This window comes from Protopterus annectens, chromosome 1.part2, assembly GCF_019279795.1.
Source record: "Protopterus annectens isolate FY-2018-M chromosome 1.part2, PAN1.0, whole genome shotgun sequence".
Classification (NCBI taxonomy): Eukaryota; Metazoa; Chordata; order Ceratodontiformes; family Protopteridae; genus Protopterus; species Protopterus annectens.
Window position 1 is genome coordinate 109019046 of NC_056727.1, and position 19957 is coordinate 109039002.

Genomic DNA, 19957 nt, shown 5'->3' on the forward strand with positions numbered 1-19957 from the left:
CCTTTACTAGCTATGGAGACCAGAAGGCTACTTTAACAACTGACCTTATCTCTTGGAGGAGAAGTCCATGGCCTGCACTCCAAATCTATGTCCATATTAATGATGCTCCAAATTGGACTGGAAACTGTAGAGAGGACCCTGTAGAGATGGGTAATGAACTTGCATCCACAACAATTGTTTTATTAGTGACAGATTTCAGGAGTTGATTCCACTGGAATTAGGGGTACTTAACTTGCTTGTGATCACTGCAGTGTTTTATGCTGTGTTCCGTCCTGAAGCAATTCAGGCTGGTGTAGACCTTGACTTGTAATTTGATGGCACTTTACAGATTTGCTTCCAGGTACTGAATATGGGAATGTTTTGCCAATGTGAGCAAGGAAAGTTATCTGCACTATACAACTGGTAGAAAAGACCAGGGGCACGCAATGGCTAGAAACACGTGTGCATTTGGTTTGCAATGCTACTGTTGTGTGTGGACACCACATGTACAATACCCCCACCCCCCAGAGAGCAACAGTTTCCAAGACAAAATCCCAGGGTGCGACTGGCTGAGAGGACTAACCTAATTGCTGATCCATAAAGAAGGACTCCAAATGTTAGATATGCAATATCCATCACTTACGTCACTTTGAACATACTCTGAAACACCACACCACAAGCTAAAAAGACTACCTTAATAAACTAGATTAAGAAAACTTTCCCTTCTGTTCTATTATGTGGATTTTTAAAAGTGTATCAAATTTCATTTTTATAGCTCTCTCAAATCCACCAGTGATTAATACTGAATCCAGTTACAGTTCTCCATCAAGGACTCTCAAACATAATGAGCATTTACCTGTAATTTCTATGAAAAATTAACAATGGGACACACAAAGACCATCCATATTGCTAAAAACTTTCATTATATATTTAAATAGTTCTATTTCAAGCACACAACAGTTTCAGTGTTACTTCAAAACAATCCTAAATAATGAAACAAAAAGTTTAACGTAGCAAGCAAGAGAAAACTTCTTCAACCAATGTTCAGTGATCCCAGTTAACACACACTCAAAAGAGTCAGTTTGACTTGAATAAATCTTCAGTAACAAAAGAAAAAACTCCTTTCTACTGCAACATGAATTATTTAAGGGAAACACAACTGTATATTCTCTATTTATGTTATCCAGGCTTCTTGGGGATTGCATAATAAGTTTGCATATAAGCGCACACCTACTTTTAGTCATCACAAGTTATTTTCTATAATGAAAATAACTTAATTACATTTTAATTAGCTGTAAATGTGCTCTGATTTCTTTAATGTATTCTAGTTTTAAGTCCTTGTTTAACATCTCAAGAAACAGGCAATAAAAAGATCAATGAGGTAATTTGATCCCTTAATTCTAAAATGAAAATAAACATTACAAGCCAGTTTTACCTTACGAACAACAAGAGCATCATGGACAAGACACTGGATGAAGAAAGTGATGGCTCGATTAGGCAACTGTAAATCATCCCTCAAAAGTAGAGAAAGGAATCCAATTGCTAGATGTTCAAACTTCCAAGGCCTTGAATGAGGAAAAAATGTTTTTCAGTCACAGGCAGAGGTTACAATATATGGTTAAACTGTACTAGAATAAGCCTGATAACATGACTCTGGCACTAGCTTATCAAACTTTATTTGAGGAAAAAACACATTTATTAGGTATTAAAATGCATAATTTATCATACACAAATGATAAATGCAGATGAAGATTTTAAAAAGAAGGAATCTTTGACAAATAAGCCCTTACATATTATTTTAATGGCTAAGAAATAAATGTTACATACACCTTCCAACACAATTTTCCTGTGTAGCTTCATTATTGATAATACTCATCCAGAAAGATCAAAAGATTTAAGAAACTCTGAATGAAAGAATGTGGTGGTGGTGGGGTAAACTTAATGGACAGCTACACTGTGACGTCAAAGCACTAAATGATACTACAGGTTGTGTCAGAATACCACACAGTATAAAAACAACAGTCCCTCCACATACAGTTCATTTAGTCAGAAGCAGAAAAAAGAAACAAACATTAAATATGACAGTAAGGGAACTCAAAGGAAAAAAAGGTACAGTAAAAAGCTGAAAACAGCTAGCCCTACTGGTGTGGAAGTTAAGTATACTGGGTCTATATTATATAGTCGAAGCTTTAGGTAATCGAATATCTAAAGCTCGACACCTAAACAGTGAAAGCTGTAAACATCGAACTGCCACTTCCACAAAATTTTTCGTAGGGAAAAAATTTGCTTGGCCGTAGAAAAAAAAATTTTCAAACCCTAATTGAGTGGGGGGCATCACCCACCCCACACACACACTCCCCCTAACTGAGATTGCTCTACAGTGGAAAAAAGGCAGATTCCTGATAATGGCCAAGCAAACTGTTTTCCTAGGAAAAAAACTGCAGAAGTGGCTGTTCGATATTTACAGCTTTCGCTGTTTAGGTGTTGAGCTTTATGTATTCGATTACCTAAAGTTTCGATTACCTAATATAGACCCAAGTATACTACATGGCGCTGGCCCTTGCACTTCATAAACAAGCTCAGGTCTCCAATTAGCAAGCCTGGCTGGAAAAAAAATTAGCATTTTATGAGCATCCATCAATCATTCTATCCAACATAACAGCCCAATGATGGAGAGGAGTAACATGAGAACAGAGCACAGATTGGTGTTATTAGAAGGGTGAACCAAGCAATGCTACTGCATATCCAGCACCATTTAGAGTGACTAGTGAGAAAAAATTTGACAGCTAAAGGATCAAAACAGTTGCAGTGAGAATTCAAAGACAACTGGCTTTTAAAAATTTGACTTAATCTTTGTTAGACTGCTTTAAGTAACATTTTTTTAAATCAAACAATGTAATATACTACATCATGGCTATTACAAATACAATGGGTATGAAGATTATAAAAAAGACTGAATGACTACTGATCACACATACAGTGATAACTTGCTCTGAGACATCTGTATCTTCAAATTTGCAGCCAATCAGACATACAACTCTCATCACTGCTCTGCCCTCAAATATTTAAACTGTCCCAAATTACCTCACTATATCAAGTTTACTTAACTCCTCCTTGCTCATAAAATGGTATACAAATCTTCACACCACCTAGCAACCAGCACCATTCTTAAGCATTAACTCAAATCACCCTCTTTGTTCATCTGAGAAACATCTTCTTGATATCTATAAACCAAAAAAAAGTATAGGTCGCTGCCTATACTCCTATCATACCTCTCAACTGTATAGATTTTTGCAGAATGTCCAGATTTTTTACCTCATATTTTTGGTCCATTTTTCATAAAACTGTGGTTTTCTAGCAAATCATTGGTAAATTACTGAGGATTTAAATCATAAAATAATGAGAGACATTGAGTTTCAGAATTCCTATCCTTCAGACAATTTATGCTAATGCAAAACCTGTTATTGTATCTACTTTCTATGTTTGTAAGAGCAATATTTAAAAATCGTCCCTATTTTTGGTGCTTTGCCCCACACATTATTTATGGCTTTGTCCATATTTTCTAAGAGGTTGAAAGGTATTGACTTCTACTCAGTGGCCAAGTGTGGAACAGTATTCCCACAGATATTAAAGCAATGCCTTGCAGTCACATATCCAAACAATCTTCAGAGAGATTCTTCCTTAACTCTTTGCACTGTACATGTCTTACACTAGGATGACAGTATCCTTTTTTTTCTCCCTTCTCTTTCCCTTACTTCTTCCTCTTTCCTTGCTCTCTTCTCTAATTTTCCAAATCCCCTACTATAGTTCCTTTTTCTTTTCTCTTTCCATCCGTAAAATCTCTTACCTTTATCTGAGTCTTTCTATCCATTTTTTACATGATATCATCAGTTATATCAATTTATAGTATTTTACTTGGTGTTTAATATATTACTGGCGTTCAACATTCATTGAATGTTCCTCTGATTTGACTGCACTTATCCTGTATGTAGAGTCTCCTTTTTTCTGTAAGTTTTTTTTTTCTGTCCTATCTTTTCTCTACTGTACATGTCCCACTGTTGCTTTATACTGTACTTTGTGTGTTGATATTATGATGTTTGTTAATTGAACTACATCTGTGGAGCTTTTCTGCTGGGGCCTCCTCTGAAAATGGGATTCATGCCCAGTTGGACTTTCCCGGTAAACAAATGCCAAGTAAATAAGCCACAGAAAAACATTACTACAGAAAGACCAATGTATGATAAAAATAAGAAGATGCATTACAGTTATAGACTAATGTGATCCATTAACCCCGGAAGTTACCATCACAAAACTTCAAAGAATGATATAACATATCCTAAATTATTATTTTAGTGACTAGAGTACAATTACAGTCCAAAATCAGAAAAAAGATAAAACTGTTACACACTTCTGCAGCACGAGACCAGAGTGTGGCAGCACTTTCAAAGGTGTGTAACAAATGTTACACACTACTTAAGTGTTATTACTGTCAGGTATAAGAGAAGAGCCTTTCCTTCAAGCTTGACAGTCCCTGAATAACGTTCCTCCTATATCCACACAATTGTACAGATATCAGTCAGTAAATACCTTATTTGACAGTCCCTGAATAACTTTCCTCCTATATCCACACAATTGTACAGATATCAGTCAGTAAATACCTTATTTGACAGTCCCTGAATAACTTTCCTCCTATATCCACACAATTGTACAGATATCAGTCAGTAAATACCTTATTTGACAGTCCCTGAATAACTTTCCTCCTATATCCACACAATTGTACAGATATCAGTCAGTAAATACCTTATCTGACAGTCCTGAATAACTTTCCTCCTATATCCACACAATTGTACAGATATCAGTCAGTAAATACCTTATTTGACAGTCCCTGAATAACTTTCCTCCTATATCCACACAATTGTACAGATATCAGTCAGTAAATACCTTATTTGACAGTCCCTGAATAACTTTCCTCCTATATCCACACAATTGTACAGATTTCAGTCAGTAAATACCTTATTTGACAGTCCCTGAATAACTTTCCTCCTATATCCACACAATTGTACAGATATCAGTCAGTAAATACCTTATCTACATTAGGGCTGATTATTTTCTTCTTCCTTTCTATCTATATGTGATGGTACTCGATATTTACTGGGTTTCAAAGCTGGTAGAACACTTTGCTGCTTTTTTTGTGTGTAACAGGGAGTATATGGCATAGATAAAACTCTATGTACTATAAAGAGTTACGACTGGGTCTCATTCTCGAGATTAATTTCTTGGCATCCATGTCTTGAGCACCAGATATTATGGAATATAGTGTTCAATTTCCAAATTTCTTCACAACCTTTCTCCTGAAGTCTACCAGTTCCAAAATGTCATAAAATGAAATAAGAACAAGAAAAGCTGAATAAATTATGATCAATCAGGTGCCATTACTTTATAGACGCTATATTGTTAAGCCTCAAAACACAGATTATAATGGGGAAGTTGTAGATAAACACGAACCAAAACTTCCATGTATACAGAAGGGCCCTAAATGGACTAAAAGCAGTCTTTTTAAAAAAGGAGAAGGAGAATTTAGTCTCTCCGTTGTTGATAGCAGCATTTTCTTTTCAACTTCAACTGCTTAGCATCCTATCAATCTTTTCAGTGAACCTTGTTCCTCTCCTCCCCCCAACAATCAAGCCTCTATCACTCATTTGTCAATGCATTTCCCTGACACTTCGTATCCCAGGACAAACAGGAGAGGGAGGTGACAGCTGAGAACAGTGACCATCATCTAAGCAGGATTTATCAGAATTTCTGAATGCTTCTAATATTCCTTCTGTTCATCAGAAAGACAATGCAATCAATGCAGACTACAGAAGGATTTTCAGTGCGTGATTCTGAATGCATTTCTTGGCAGGTTGGCACCCACTATCCCTAGTTTGAGGGCTAAAATCACAGTCCTTCCCTTAGTGGCACTCTTGAAGGGAGACTCTTCTTTACCCCAGCTGGTGTCAGTCATGCCCATTCCTACCTTACTGGCTCCTCTAGCACCCAAGGCCTCAAACTGAACCTGGGTTATCTGCCATGCAGCCAACTCTAAGCAATCTTGACTGTTCCACTTTTTTCTTTATTCATGAACTTGAATATGGTTACTTTCTCTTTTATTCCTATTACTTTACAACACCTCTAAAAAATACACAGACTACCCATCTTTTATTTTTTGTACCCCACAATTGTAATGTTTGCCTAAGCTGTTCCCTTTTGTATCAAGGCAAATTTCTCTGGCATAGATGCTTCACTCTGACCCATGGAATACCAATGACACGTTCAGAAATGCAACAAGCTACACTTACAAAGCAAAATGTCACTGTCAGCTGACTAAGCAAATCTCTCTGCAAGCAAGAGGACACCATTTTTCAGCCAACATAACATGCAATGGAGAAGTTTGAAATAGTGTTTACAAATTATGTCTAGTCAACCAAATGTGCACTACCATCCCCCACACACAGTGTGTAATGATAATGGTGCATATAATTATATAAATCAAGGCAAGCAAGCAAAATGCTATGACATTGAAAATGGTAGAAACTTTTAATGAATACTATAAGCAGCACACAGAGGAAAAAGAATAACTAGTAATTAATAAAGTGGAAATAACTAAAGAACATGCGTTTGCATAAAGAGAATAACGATGCAGAAGAAGCACACGATGAACAGTTATCCACTAGACCACTATGCTATTTGCATAGATAAATTATACAATACCTATTAAAAGCACAGCTGTGTGACTACATTCACTATAAGTGCAGATGATTAAATCCTAGGTAAATGCTACAGTAAATTACTGTATGACTGGGTTATAGCTGGACAGTAGTCTATCAACTAAATCTTTTCAGTAGCTGACTGGCTCTTTTGCCAAATGGATGCTGTCTTGCTCCATTGTCATTAAAGAGCAGCTTGGCAACAAAAAGAATAAGCCATATTCCTTTTACTCCTCTTTTATGATGACCAGGAATGGCTGACAAAGTCAGCCATCAGATTTGTTATTAACAAATGTTCTTGTGGCAAATTGGGCAAGCAGGTTAGAGTTAAAAAGTAACAGCTGCAAACAGGGCTAATTAAAGACAAGTGCCCTGCTAGTAAGCAGAATGGGAGGGTGGACTGTATAAGAAAAATGTACCAGAAATAATGAAATCTACAGGGTATTCTTGTGAGAGAAGCAAACTGATACCTTTTAAAGGACAGGCCACTTGGATGCATGTCTGACTGTAACTGCAAGGAGAAGGGATTTCAGGTTATCCTTACCTGTGAGAACATATAAAGAGAAACATACTTGGAGCCTAAGTCTGTCAAGTGAGGTTTATGTAAGTACTGCTCATTTATTCTATCCAGGTATTTTACCAAACTCCTGTGTGGGAAAGGGGATATTGTACCTGTCCATAAAGAAATAATATACGTGCCTTGAATTGTATAAAGCATGCTGAGTATGGACATTTATCAGAGTTTATTTGCAACTACAACTGACTGAACAGCCTGAGTAAACTGCACTTTTCCTTTTTGACAACCTTTTTTGTAAATAAATATGGACTTCAGACTGGAAAGCTGGTTCCTGTGACTAATTTAATTGTTAAAAGTAAAAATGTTTACTACACTGGTGTTCCCAGCAGGCAGACTCCTGTCTTTTCTTGTATTGCAATTGTCCCAAAGCTGCCTGCTTTATACAAGTATTATTCCCACTAGAGACAAGTCTTGTTGTGTTGTTGTTGTGTCTTTCGGCTTTTTCCCGGTTAGGGGTCGCCACAGCGGAACTCCAGTCCGCTAATGATTGGCAGTAGATTTTTACATGCCGAGTTGCCAGCCCTGACGCACAACCTTCAGCGAAGGTACACCCATTCACGCATGTCTCCACACAGAAGACGCTCTAGCTGAGAATCGAACAGGACAGCATCTAATTGTGAGGCAACAACGCTACCGCAGCACCACCACCGCAGTTCCACTAGAGACAGTCTTTAGAGTAGCAAATAACACGTTTACAAAAAGAACCTGAGTTGTGTGAGAAGTTTGTTAATTATTCTGGGTGTAGCTGGCTTGGGAGAGAGAGACCAATTCTTGTACTTATTGACTAAGAATATTAAGCCCTGGTAGAAAAAGGAGAAACTGACTAAGGCTCTGGTAGTTTCCACCATCACCTTGCAGTACAGATGTGCTGTCACAAATCAACACCCGAAAAACCTGCAGCAGGCGAGTTCTTCCCTGGTAAATCAACCTTCCACCTAACTGCCAATCTGTTTATCCACAGTTCAACCCTGACAAAGACTGGACCACAGGAAGCAAGGTGGCTTAAGTGGATTTTTGCAAGATATGCTTGCTAGGGAGAATGAACCCTAGACAGAATGGGCCAGAATTCTACTGTCCCACCTAACTGTAAAGAAAGTAAAAATGTACATGAATCTGAAAGACTCTGATGCACACGACTATCAAACTGAAAGAAGGGATCTTTTGCAAAGACTGAAGCTTCACCTGACGCACAGTCTTAGTTTTCTAACTGGGCATTTGCATAGACACACCAAAAAATCACATACCACTGACTAAGTTTTCTGAACTGACATTTCACACAGACTAGTATGTCACATACATACCACTTATTTAAAGTGATTCTGAAACTGTGGCTAGTACTTCATATAAATAATGTAATAAAAATTTTGGAAATTCTATCTGTAGATACATTTATAAGAACACACCCTAGTAATATCCGAACCTGGGTAGCTGATTGTGACCTAAACCTTCAGAACAGCTGATATTTGCAGTACAGCATTTGTTACTAAGTGAACTGGCTTATGCAAAGGTCTAGTAACGAGCTTTCATTTAAATAAGCTTCCTGCCCCGTAACCATAGACAAAAATGTCATTATTTGAAGTTATTTCTTTTAGATGCTCTAGAAAAGGATATATAGTCAAGAAGTACACAACTGATGACAGCAACAGAATGCTTATAATAGACTGCTGATCAGTGTTAAGGGTCTTTTAAAAAAGGTGCCTGAAAATTATTACCTATGGTATGTGATAAAGTTGAATGTTAAAGTGTTAAAAGTGGAGAACCTGTGCTTTGTCAATGTGCTGCCATCAAACTTGTGAACTTTACTATTGTAGCAGAAAGAATTACGGTGATTGGTTTAGGAAGCATTTATTACATTGGCTCAAATATAATACGCTTGCAAGCACAAAACTAGCAATCAGAAAACTGAAATGATATTTGAATATCATGTGCTTCATGAACTCAACGAGGAATTAAACCCACAGTTAGGACAGCTGTTTAATCTTAGCCTAACCTCAGGATACGTACCCAAGGAGTGGCGCACGGCGACTGTGGTCCCACTTCATAAGGGCGGTGCCTCCACAGACCCTGGAAATTACCGCCCCATTAGCTTGACAAGCCTTATCTGCAAAGCCATGGAGAGGATCATAATGGAACTCATAAATAAAGACATAGGGAACTTGCAGACTTTGGATCCAACCCAGTTTGGCTTTGTCAAAGGCAGATCCTGCCTCTTAAACATGGTTGACTTTTTCGAGACAGTCACCAAGGCCATTGATGAGGGAAAGGCAGTCCATACAGCCTACCTCGACCTGGCAAAGGCCTTCGACACAATACCCCACTCAGGTATCATCGAAAAACTCATCAGCTTGAATGTAAACCCATACATCACAAGATGGGTTGCAAACTGGCTAAGTGACAGAACCCACAGGGTCAGAGTTGCTGGAGCCATGTCAGACTCAAAGCCTGTCACAAGTGGTGTCCCACAGGGCTCAGTCCTGGGTCCACTCTTGTTCGGCATCTACTTTTCTGAAGTACAAGCAAACACAGGAGGGTTATGGCTGACAAAGTTTGCAGATGACTGCAAACTGGCGCCGTGTCGAAAACACATCTGACACAGATATCCTCCAGAAGGGCCTCACAGAAACGGATAACTGGTGCCAGAGCCATGGCCTGAAGTTAAACGCCAAAAATGCATAGTCATACCCTTCGGGAAAAACAAGGTTACCCCTAGCTACCATATAGGTGGCAATCCACTGAGCACAGAAAAGTCATCAGAGATCTGGGGACCCAGGTTGACAGTAGCCTTCGCTTGACACTCATGTTGCTAAAGTAGTTAGGAAAACCTTCTATATCACCCACCTGATCATGAAGGGATTCACATCTAGATCAAGGGAGGTCATCATCCCCTGTACTCATCACTCATTAGACCTATGATTGAGTACAATGCCCGTTCGAATGTATCTGACCAGACACCTGCTGCAGCTTGAAAGGCCCCAAAAGTTCCTCACCAAAAGGATAAAGGGTCTCAAAAATATGTCTTATGCTGCCCGACTGAAAGAACTCCAGCTCTATTCAGTCTCATACCGCTTGCTCAGAGGTGACCTGTGCCTGACATATAAGGCCATGTCAAACCCAGATTTGATGAATATGCTTCACCTCAACAAATCTAGATCCCTCAGAACCACAAGGGCGGGAGACTTAAACCTTGACATGGTTATAAATAGAACGTGCTGGAGGGACAGATTCATCACCCAGAGACTCCCTATGCTGTGGAACAAAATCCCGGTACATGTGAGGCAGAGCACCTCTCTGGCCTTGTTCAAGAGGAATCTTGACCAATGGATGGGAGATTGCAGATATACCCCAGGGATTACTTCAGTGTCACTGCTTGACAGAGGCACAGCAAAATGATAGGCATAGTTTTTATTCAAACTAAAGGGGTGGCGAAAGCCACATAACTATGGGCTAGGCTTATAAATGCCCTCGGGCAGATAGCCTAGTATGAACCTATGAACCTATGAACCTATAATATGGAGACAAGACTGCATAGGCTCTAACACAAGTAAATACGTAGCTTTCTCTTGAAAAAATTACATCCTGAAGCTCTGGTACCTTGTTTGTTTTATGATGGAATCACTGGTCAAACTTTATCCAGTTTAAAGAAGTAGATAGACTTAGTAATCCATGTGCATATAGAATTAATAAAGAGAAACATGCAGGGCTAGAATACATCAAGTTAAGATTTGCCTCTGTGTAGAAGGTTTAAATAAATATAGCAGACTAGCCACGAGTCCTGTTTAAATATTGAAGGAAGTCAGTGTAGAAATTGACAAGGGCGAGTTTTAATCCTGAGAATGAGAAAGGAAAACATACAGAACCTCTGGCAGAAAAAAAATTATTGTCATGGGTTGCCCTTTATATGAGGCGAACTAGCTGAAAAGGAAAAAAAGCCTGTGGCAGTACTTCTTGTCAGAATATTAAAGAAAATATGAACTTTGCTGACCTACAGATAAAGCCATGTCAATTTCAAGAAAGATCAGTAGGAAAATTACAACATAAGCAGAGCCAGACAGAACAACGTAGACTGAGAACCAAAATAACACAAAAGACCCACTATGTCCCCCTACTCTGAGCAAAGAAATGGCATGTTGTGTGGTGTAACCAATGAGAGAAAACAGGTGATGAGGGAATTATTCATTTTAAAACCTTTCAGAACACTTTTAGTAATAATTAACACAGCCACACACTCTGGTAGTCATTTAGAAAGGAATTAGGCAAAGCCTATAGTTGTGGCTAGATTCTATTGGCCTGGTACTATGAAGGATATAAAGAACTTTTAAGCAGCCTGCCCAGAATGCTAAAGGACAGACCCAACCTGGGGTTTAAGAGTACTCTGATATTTTCTGAACACAGCAGCAGCTATTGTGGGATCACTTGTAAAAATGAACAATGGCCATTAGTATAGCCTATATATTACTGATATATTACTGATAATGCAATACAAAAATTTCCTGAGGTAGTACAACTGCAGAGTCATTGCAAAGTCTACCACATACTAATCAGTAATACTTAGGAATTATCCCAAGAAAGTTTTAGTGACCACAGCATCACAGCTGGTGTCCAGAGTGGTGCATAAGCATTCCAAATGCTTTAAAGTGAAACTACTAAGGAGAGCTGTATCCCACCCTCAAATAGATGGGTTTGCTGAAAATTTTAATAAAACTTTAAAACCTATACTTTGTGACTCTGTTGCTATATCCTCTCTTTGTTGTAAAAGAAGTATCCTAAGCCTCAAACTGACTCACACCATCTGATCTATTAAATGGCAGGCATCTAAAAGAAAAAGGCACATGGGTGGAAGAACAGTTCTCCCCCCCTTAAAAATATGACAGACCATTTTACAGAGCTGTAGTACAGGTTAAGAACTATGATGCTTGCAGCAGGCATAATAGAGAACATATAACATAAATGGCTGTCAGAGAGTTCAAACCACAAAATAACACTGTCTTACTGCAAACGACTAAAATCAAGTTCGCTGCTAAGAGGTAAGGCCCTTTTCATGTAACAAAGAAAAAAGTAAAGGGAACTGTAATGTGAAACTAATGAGGGGGATCCAGAACAGCTTTACCACATAAAAGTTCTGCAGGAGCCATCCGCCCATAGTATATACCTTTTTAAATTCTCTGCATCAAGAATTAATAACAGCTAACCCAGGTAAGTGCAAGTTAGGTATGGCAGAGAGCAAGTGAAACTTCAGGCTGGAAAAAGTGGAAGCAGTGCCAAACTAGTCCAGATCTACATAAAAAAAAGAAGTTGCTCCCAATTTTGCAACTATAGCTTCCCCCTGAGTAAATGTAAGGCTCCACTGGAGGTGAAATGAAATGAAAAAGCCTTTAGGTGACTAAAGAAACTGCTTTGTTAGGAAGCCATGGCCTCTGGAAAAAAATCTTACTAAATTCAAAGGCATCTGAGGTGGGTATACATGCAGTTTTATTAGAAGTCAGAGATAGGGAAGAACACCATGTGTGCAATATTAGCAGAAAGCAGAGTAATGCTAAAATGCACTGAATGAATATTGAAAGAGTATGCTTAGCTATTAAGAGGGCCCTCACTCCCTTAAATACTATCAGCTTGGACAGAGAGAGTTCACATTTTTGAAAAATCACACCCCACTTCACAAAAAAAAAAAAAAGTTATTTTAGTGGGAACTGGCCTTGTAACCGTTCAGTTTTAAAATCATGCATAGACTGTGCTGCAGCCACCTGAAAGCAGATGAGTTTCCCAGGTATGGAGCCCATGTACAGAGGTTCGAAAAGGGTTCTGAACTGGGAAGCGGGTCAAATAGAACAGTGGTGGCTAACTCAAAGACAGGTAAGATACAAGTATACACACACACTTAGTAAAACTTACAGTAAACTGTACATCATAAATACTCCAAGAAAATTATCAATCTAATACTATACTACTACTACTACTACTAATAATAATAATTAATCCACCTAAACAGAAAACACTATATATTCCAGAACATCTACCACACGTGTGCAGAGTACAAGAAGAGCAAGGGTGGAAATCCATGCTGCAATAATGACTCACCTCCTCAACGATCTAGTCTTATGGTGACTACAGTTGCATTACTGTACTATATTCAACATGAGGGTCACTGCTGCAGAATACAATTCTATACATGGGAAAGTACCAAGTAGTGCACTCTTCTAGACTTTCCAAGATGGCTGCACACTGATCAACAACTTAACTTCAGCTCTTCTACTGTGAAAAAAAAACTGAAAGACAAGGGCTAGGAACTCTTGTCACTTTTTGTAAACTCAGTTACTGGCTAGTAAGTACACTTACTGGATGCCAGCAAAGAAGAAACTAAAACAGTAATCTACAAGAAAAATAAGTCAAATGCGCTCAAAGCTGATTAAAATAAGAAAACACTGAAGGAGTATATAAACTCTAACAAAAGGCTGGAAAAATGGAGGAAGCATTAAACAGATATTCACATAAGCTGATAAAACTGCAAAAATCAGAGTTGGAAATGAAGAAAAGGTTGCTGAGTATGAGACTGCTAAAGAAATGTTTCAAAAAATGGTGGAATTAGAGCACATATAAGGAAAATCTGAGATTTTCTCCTGTACCAGAGAAACTAGAAGGCACAGACTGTATTAATTTCATGAAAGCACAAACAAGCAACTGGACTGATATTCCACAGCAGGAACTATTAACAGAAAGGTCACACCATGTGTATGCTCCAAATCTGGCCATGAGAAAGCAGCCAATACCTGTATTAGATGCAAACCTACCAGGAGAAAAAGTTGATCCTGACAAAATTGTGCCAAAAGGCAAAGTATTATGGGCTGTTTAAGGGTTTTCATTAAAAAAGAAGTCTTTTAAAATGAGACATAGGTTCCAATGTTAAGAAAACTAAAGGATCAACCTGCCAGACATTAGTGGGTGCATGTATCACAAAAGCTGGAAACAGACATTTAAAAAAGCTGTCATATGTAATAGGCAGAAATAATGACTACTTATCACAATGTTGACACTTTCCATATTGGAATGTGAATGGTCTCCTGGGTACAGACAAAAAGTAAAGTATATTTAACTATATTAAAAAATGCAGAATGCACATTGCAATGCTACGGGGGACACATTTCTAAAGAATGGAACATGTGAATTTGATAAAGAAAGGATTTCAGGATGGATATTCAGCAGAGCATCAGGGACAAAGGAAAACAGGAGTGCTTATACTAACTGCTAGAGGAGCTCCAACAGAACTATAAGAAGAAAAAAGACAATAATGGAAGATTTGTGGTAATAAGGGGCTACTGGCAAGGGATAAGGATTATGGAGGTATGTATTTATATTCCACCTAAAACTCCTATTATGGAGCATTAAATAATTCTGGGTGAAATAAACATCTTTCTGCAAGGACTATTGTTTACATGTGGGGACTGGAATTTGATTTGCAAAAATGAAGATACATCTGGAGGACCTAAAAGGGAAAATACAACAAAAGAAGGTACATTTCTAAAGAAATTTCTGAAACTATTTGGTATGTAAAACATGAATTCAGTAGTAGGAACTCAGAGAGAATTTACATATTATTCCTCATGGCACAGTAACTGGGCTAGACTAGACAGAAATTATATTTCGCAGGAAAATGTACATTTAATTGAGAATTTTGACATATAATCAATAACTACTTCAGATCATGCACCGGTAATTACCAAGCTCAAAATGCATGGTAATGAAGTAAAAATGAGACTAGCACTTCCCCACTTACCTGTTAAAAAGAGTGGAATTATAAGGAATGGGTAGTGGAAATTATTCAGGAGTTATTTGGGTAGAAAGAAAGTACTCCAGAAGTTATACCTAGTGAGTGGAATAAAATGAAACTGGAGTTTAAAAATAGGGTACAAATAAAAGATATATGGTTAAGACGCAACAATAACTATTTACAGGGTTGACAAAAGTAGCGCAGAATAAGGGGAAGCTCACAGAATAAGAAAATGTACAACTGCAGTAGGTCAAAGAGAAGACAAGGGAGTACCTGGATAATATGCATGAGTTAAGAAAGATTGCTGTTAAGCAACTGTTTTCAGATAATTCAAGAGCAAAAAAATGTTTGGCATAATGACTTAAGTAACAAAAAGTAGAAAGGGTTGTTGCCAAACTTAGGGAGCATATAACAAGAAAAATAACCAGATATCCTATAGAGAGATATTTCAGAAATGTTATGAAAATTTGTATAAAACAGAGAAGTGGGGAGTAAAGAAAAAGCACACATGGAAATATTTATGGAAGAATTAAATATGCCAAGGCTAGAGTTAGATAAGGTGATGAATAACCAATCTGTGGGAAATTCTCCGAGAATAGATGATACTCCAGTGGAACTTTTGAAGCTATGAGGGGAAAAAAGTGAAAGATCTGGAAGGTTTTATGTAACAGTATTTTAAAAGAAGGGGAAGCACCAACATCTTGGGAAAAAAATCTGTGATGGCTTTAACACCTAAAGACAATAAAGAACTGTCACATCCAATGTCACACCAGCCCATTTCAATTCTAAACCATTATTATAAAGTGTTTATGTCTATAATGGCTAAATGAATGGCAAAGCTGTTGTAAAAGTTGATAGATATGTATCAATGTGGTTTTGTGGTAGCGAGGCAAACATTTGGCAACATTAACGGAATAGTGATGATCCAGATGGAAGCAAAATGTAAGAAAACAGTGCCGCTGTTAGTGGGTCTTGATTTAGAGAAAGCATTCAACAGAGTAAGATGGGATTTTATGAACAGGACAATGAAAGCATTTGCATTTCCTGATATAATAATAAGGTTAATTATGAGGATATATGAGAGATCGGAGGCAAAAATTAATGAGAGAGGATTCCTCTCTGATAAGTTGTCTGAACAGAGGAACCAGGCAGGGCTGTGCTCTTTTCCTTTTGTTATTTGCATTACATTTAGAACTACTGGCAAAGAAAATAAGGGACTCAGAAATGTAAGCATATAATTGGTATGGTATTCAAGAAAAGTTGGCTTCATCTGCAGATGACAATATTTTGTACCTGATTAAAAAAAAAAAAAACACCTCACTGTTGTGGAATATTCTGATAGTTGTTTTTTTTTTTTTTTTTTAAACTCCTCACTGTTGTGGAATAGACAGCTTGTTTTTTTTTTTTTTTTTGAGACATAGCATCAATGAAAATAAAGCAAAGGCTATAGCTGTAAACTATGTGCATATACATAAATTTGTTCAGCAATACCCACATTTATGGGGACATGATAAAATGAAGTATTTAGTAGAAAAGCATGCAGTTATGGCAGCTAAGGACGTGTGGGAAGAGACTAAACAAAAGATAATAGAGAAACTAGAAGCTCTTATCTATGGATATGGATAGCAAGATACAAACAGTAAAAATGTTTCTAGTCTATTTCATTTTATACATAGGTCAGGAATATTTTTATCAACAAGAGGAGAAGTTGTGGATAGTAATTAATAAAGACTTGAAGGACTTTATCTTGGAAGGGAAGAGGTTAGTAGTCAAGTGTGATAAATTGATCCTTTGAATAGAAAAAGGAGGTTTAGGATTACCTGATTTGAAAGGATATTGTAGAAACTACACAGTTAAGGCTGTTAAACGTAACACAAGCAGAAAACTAAAATTCAAAGTGGAAAGGGATTATGCAGAAGTAGGAAGGACATTCAAAAAATCAGGAAAGAGTGGCTTTATGGATGGAGATCTTTAAGGAGACTAACAAGTCATACAGAATATTATATTCATAAAGTAGAAGAAAGCATACTAACAACTATGCCATGCCAACACAGGAATGGAGAAAGGAGGTTCTGTCAATAGGGACGACTGCAATTAGGGATACACAGATCAAACAAGAGGGGGTTGGAATTTACTGGAAGAAGATGGCAAAGGAAACAATGTATTGGGAACAAATAATCAGACAGGGAGAGGGAAAGGTAAAGGTAACAGAATGGGAATAGGCCAAGAGGACATTTGGACTGCAGGCTAGAGATTGCTTTCCCTATAAGAGATTGATATTAGAGTATAGGCAGAGAGAAAGGGATAGTGGAATCCTAAATGAAACACCTGCACTAGTTGAGGTTTTCAGTTGAATGCAAAACAGAATCTGTTTTTTTTTAAAAAGGGACAGTTATTAGGGCATATAAAACACTGTATAATAACTATAGGACACAATCAGAGGAGGTCAGAAAATATTGGGAAGAGATTAGATAAGCAATTAATAATCTTTTCTGGCCTCCTATAATTGAGTCCCAAATATTCAACAAAGTCTAGAATATTTAGGATTTTTGCCTGGAAGTGTTTGCATAGGTACTTTTATACCCCAAAAAGACAGAATTTTGTTTCTTAGGTAGACATCAAATGATGGATGTGTAATAGGGTTGAAAGAGGTACCTAGAGGCATATGTTTTCAGATTGTAATGAACTGACAGACTTTAAAAATTCTCTACAGAGTAATGTGTCAGGTATATTGGGTGAGCAAATGATTAACTAAGGAAACTATGTTGCAAAAAAGAAAAAAAAAACAAAAAAAAAATTATCCTTGTTTCCCATCTCTCCTGACCTAGAGTAGTCCAAAAACACGCTTTGCTGTATTCTGGACTTTTGGAAAGTTCCTGTGTTGCCCATTTCCTTTCTTGGATAAAGGGAGGCTTCTTTGGTCACCAGTGGCAGTGGGGAGCTTAGAGCAGCCTATCTATCCCTGGAGGAGTGTTCCCAGCACAAGAATCTGATAGTCTATTGGCCGTTTTGGGCCAATTTCTAGCTCTTTCAAGTCCCCCTGTATAAAACCCACTTTGGCGAGGTTTTTGCGCTTGTTACTACTCAGCCAAGCTCCTCGTGGTCCTGCAGAATGGTGCTAGCAGCAGAGAGGCTAAAAGAGCGACTCCTAACCTAATAAAAGTGGTTTTTTCCTGCTACTACCTGGGCGACTGTCCGATCTAGCTAAACTGCAAGTATTTCTGCTTCTTGAACTGTTTTAAACTGTTTAAAGTTGTTTTTGCACCTGCACTTTTAACGTTTGTTCTGTTTGTTGCATTTACCTGTTGAGGCTACACACTCAAGTGCACTAGCCTGTGTTATATATTTATTGCATTTTCCTGCTGTTTGTTGCAAAAAAGAAAAAAAAACAAAAAAATTATCCTGGTTTCCCATCTTTCCTGACCTAGAGTAGTCCATATACAGGCTTTGCTGTATTCTGGACTTTTGGAAAGTTCCTGTGTTGCCCATTTCCTTTCTTGGATAAAGGGAGGCTTCTTTGTTCACCAGTGGCAGTGGGGAGCTTACAGCAGCCTATCTATCCCTGGAGGAGTGTTCCCAGCACAAGAATCTGGTAGTCTATTGGCCATTTTGGGCCAGTTTCTAGCTCTTTCAAGTCCCCCTGTATAAAACCCGCTTTGGCGCGGCTTTGTGCGATTTTGCGCATAGCGCAGCATTGGGCAGCTCCACTTAATTTTGTTTAAACCATTCTTGGCTCCACAAATTCTGCTCTTCACTTTTTCCCTTAGAACTATTCTAGTTCTCATAATAAACACCCTATTCCTACTCTAAAGCCTGGCACTTGCTCACTAAAGCAATTATATAAGTCAGCACTAAAAAATTAAAAGCACTACACCCTCACAAACTCCCCTTGAGTACCTTATTCCCCATTGGCCCTTTTTTTCAATTATAAAGGAATTCCCAATACTATTCTAGCATGTCCAAAGGTCAGTTGTCAATCTCCTCTCTGGTCCAGCTGGTGAATCTGGGAATCTTGAGGCAATGTTACAACTGCCTCATGTAAACAGACAACCCTCTCCTCCTCCCAACAAATTCCAACACATGTGAGAGATGCAACCATATAGCCAAACTGGAGGCTAAGCTCTCTCAACTCAGTACTGGCGTAACCAGTCAGGAGGAGAAGGAAACCACACTCACTACAATTCCAGTCTCACATAGACCTACCACAACAGCAAACCAAACACATAAACACTGGTGTCATTCAAAGGGGATCCAGTGCCTGTCAGCTTGGGATGACATGCTCGACAAGCCACGATGCTTCGCTAGGGACGGCTTGCACCTGTCACCCCTGGGCTTTTGGATATTGGCAAAGGCTCTTGCCACCCCCATAGTGCCTTTTTTAGGCAAGGCTCAAAAGATAAACCCACCTCCATAGGTATCACAAGGGATAAGAAACTAAGAGTAATGCTACTCAACGCCAGAAGTCTAAACCTCAAGATGCACGCACTCGAAACTCTCCTTAGCATGGAGAACATCGATATCTGTGCAGTAACAGAAACCTGGTTCAAGGCTCCCGAGAGCACCCCAGCACTACCAGGTTATACCTCATACCATGCTTTTCGGCCCCAAAACTTGGACCAAACCACAAAAGGAGGGGGAGTATCAATATTCGTCAAAGATACCCACACCTCCAGGTTGGTGGCACAGCACGAAGCATCAGAGACTATCCATGTGCAACTAACAGTGGGTAAAACTGCCTTCCAGTTTATAGCCTGCTACAGACCACCCTCCCAAATCCAGGAACCCCACTCGGCCTTCCTGAGAACACTGGAAAATATGAAGGTCTCTACAAACACCATTATATTGGGCAACTTCAACTACCCAAACATAGACTGGGAGCATTACTCTAGC

The 19957-nt window shown here is 38.4% G+C and overlaps 1 protein-coding gene across 1 annotated transcript in view; it reads right to left on the reverse strand.

The window, feature by feature from the left end:
• Nucleotides 1-19957, reverse strand: part of PSME4 (proteasome activator subunit 4) — a 2990260-nt gene that overhangs the window by 1067426 nt on the left and 1902877 nt on the right. The window contains exon 31 of the mRNA XM_044055122.1: nucleotides 1415-1544. Within this exon, the coding sequence (XP_043911057.1) occupies nucleotides 1415-1544 (130 nt within the window). The remainder of the gene's footprint in view (nucleotides 1-1414; nucleotides 1545-19957) is intronic.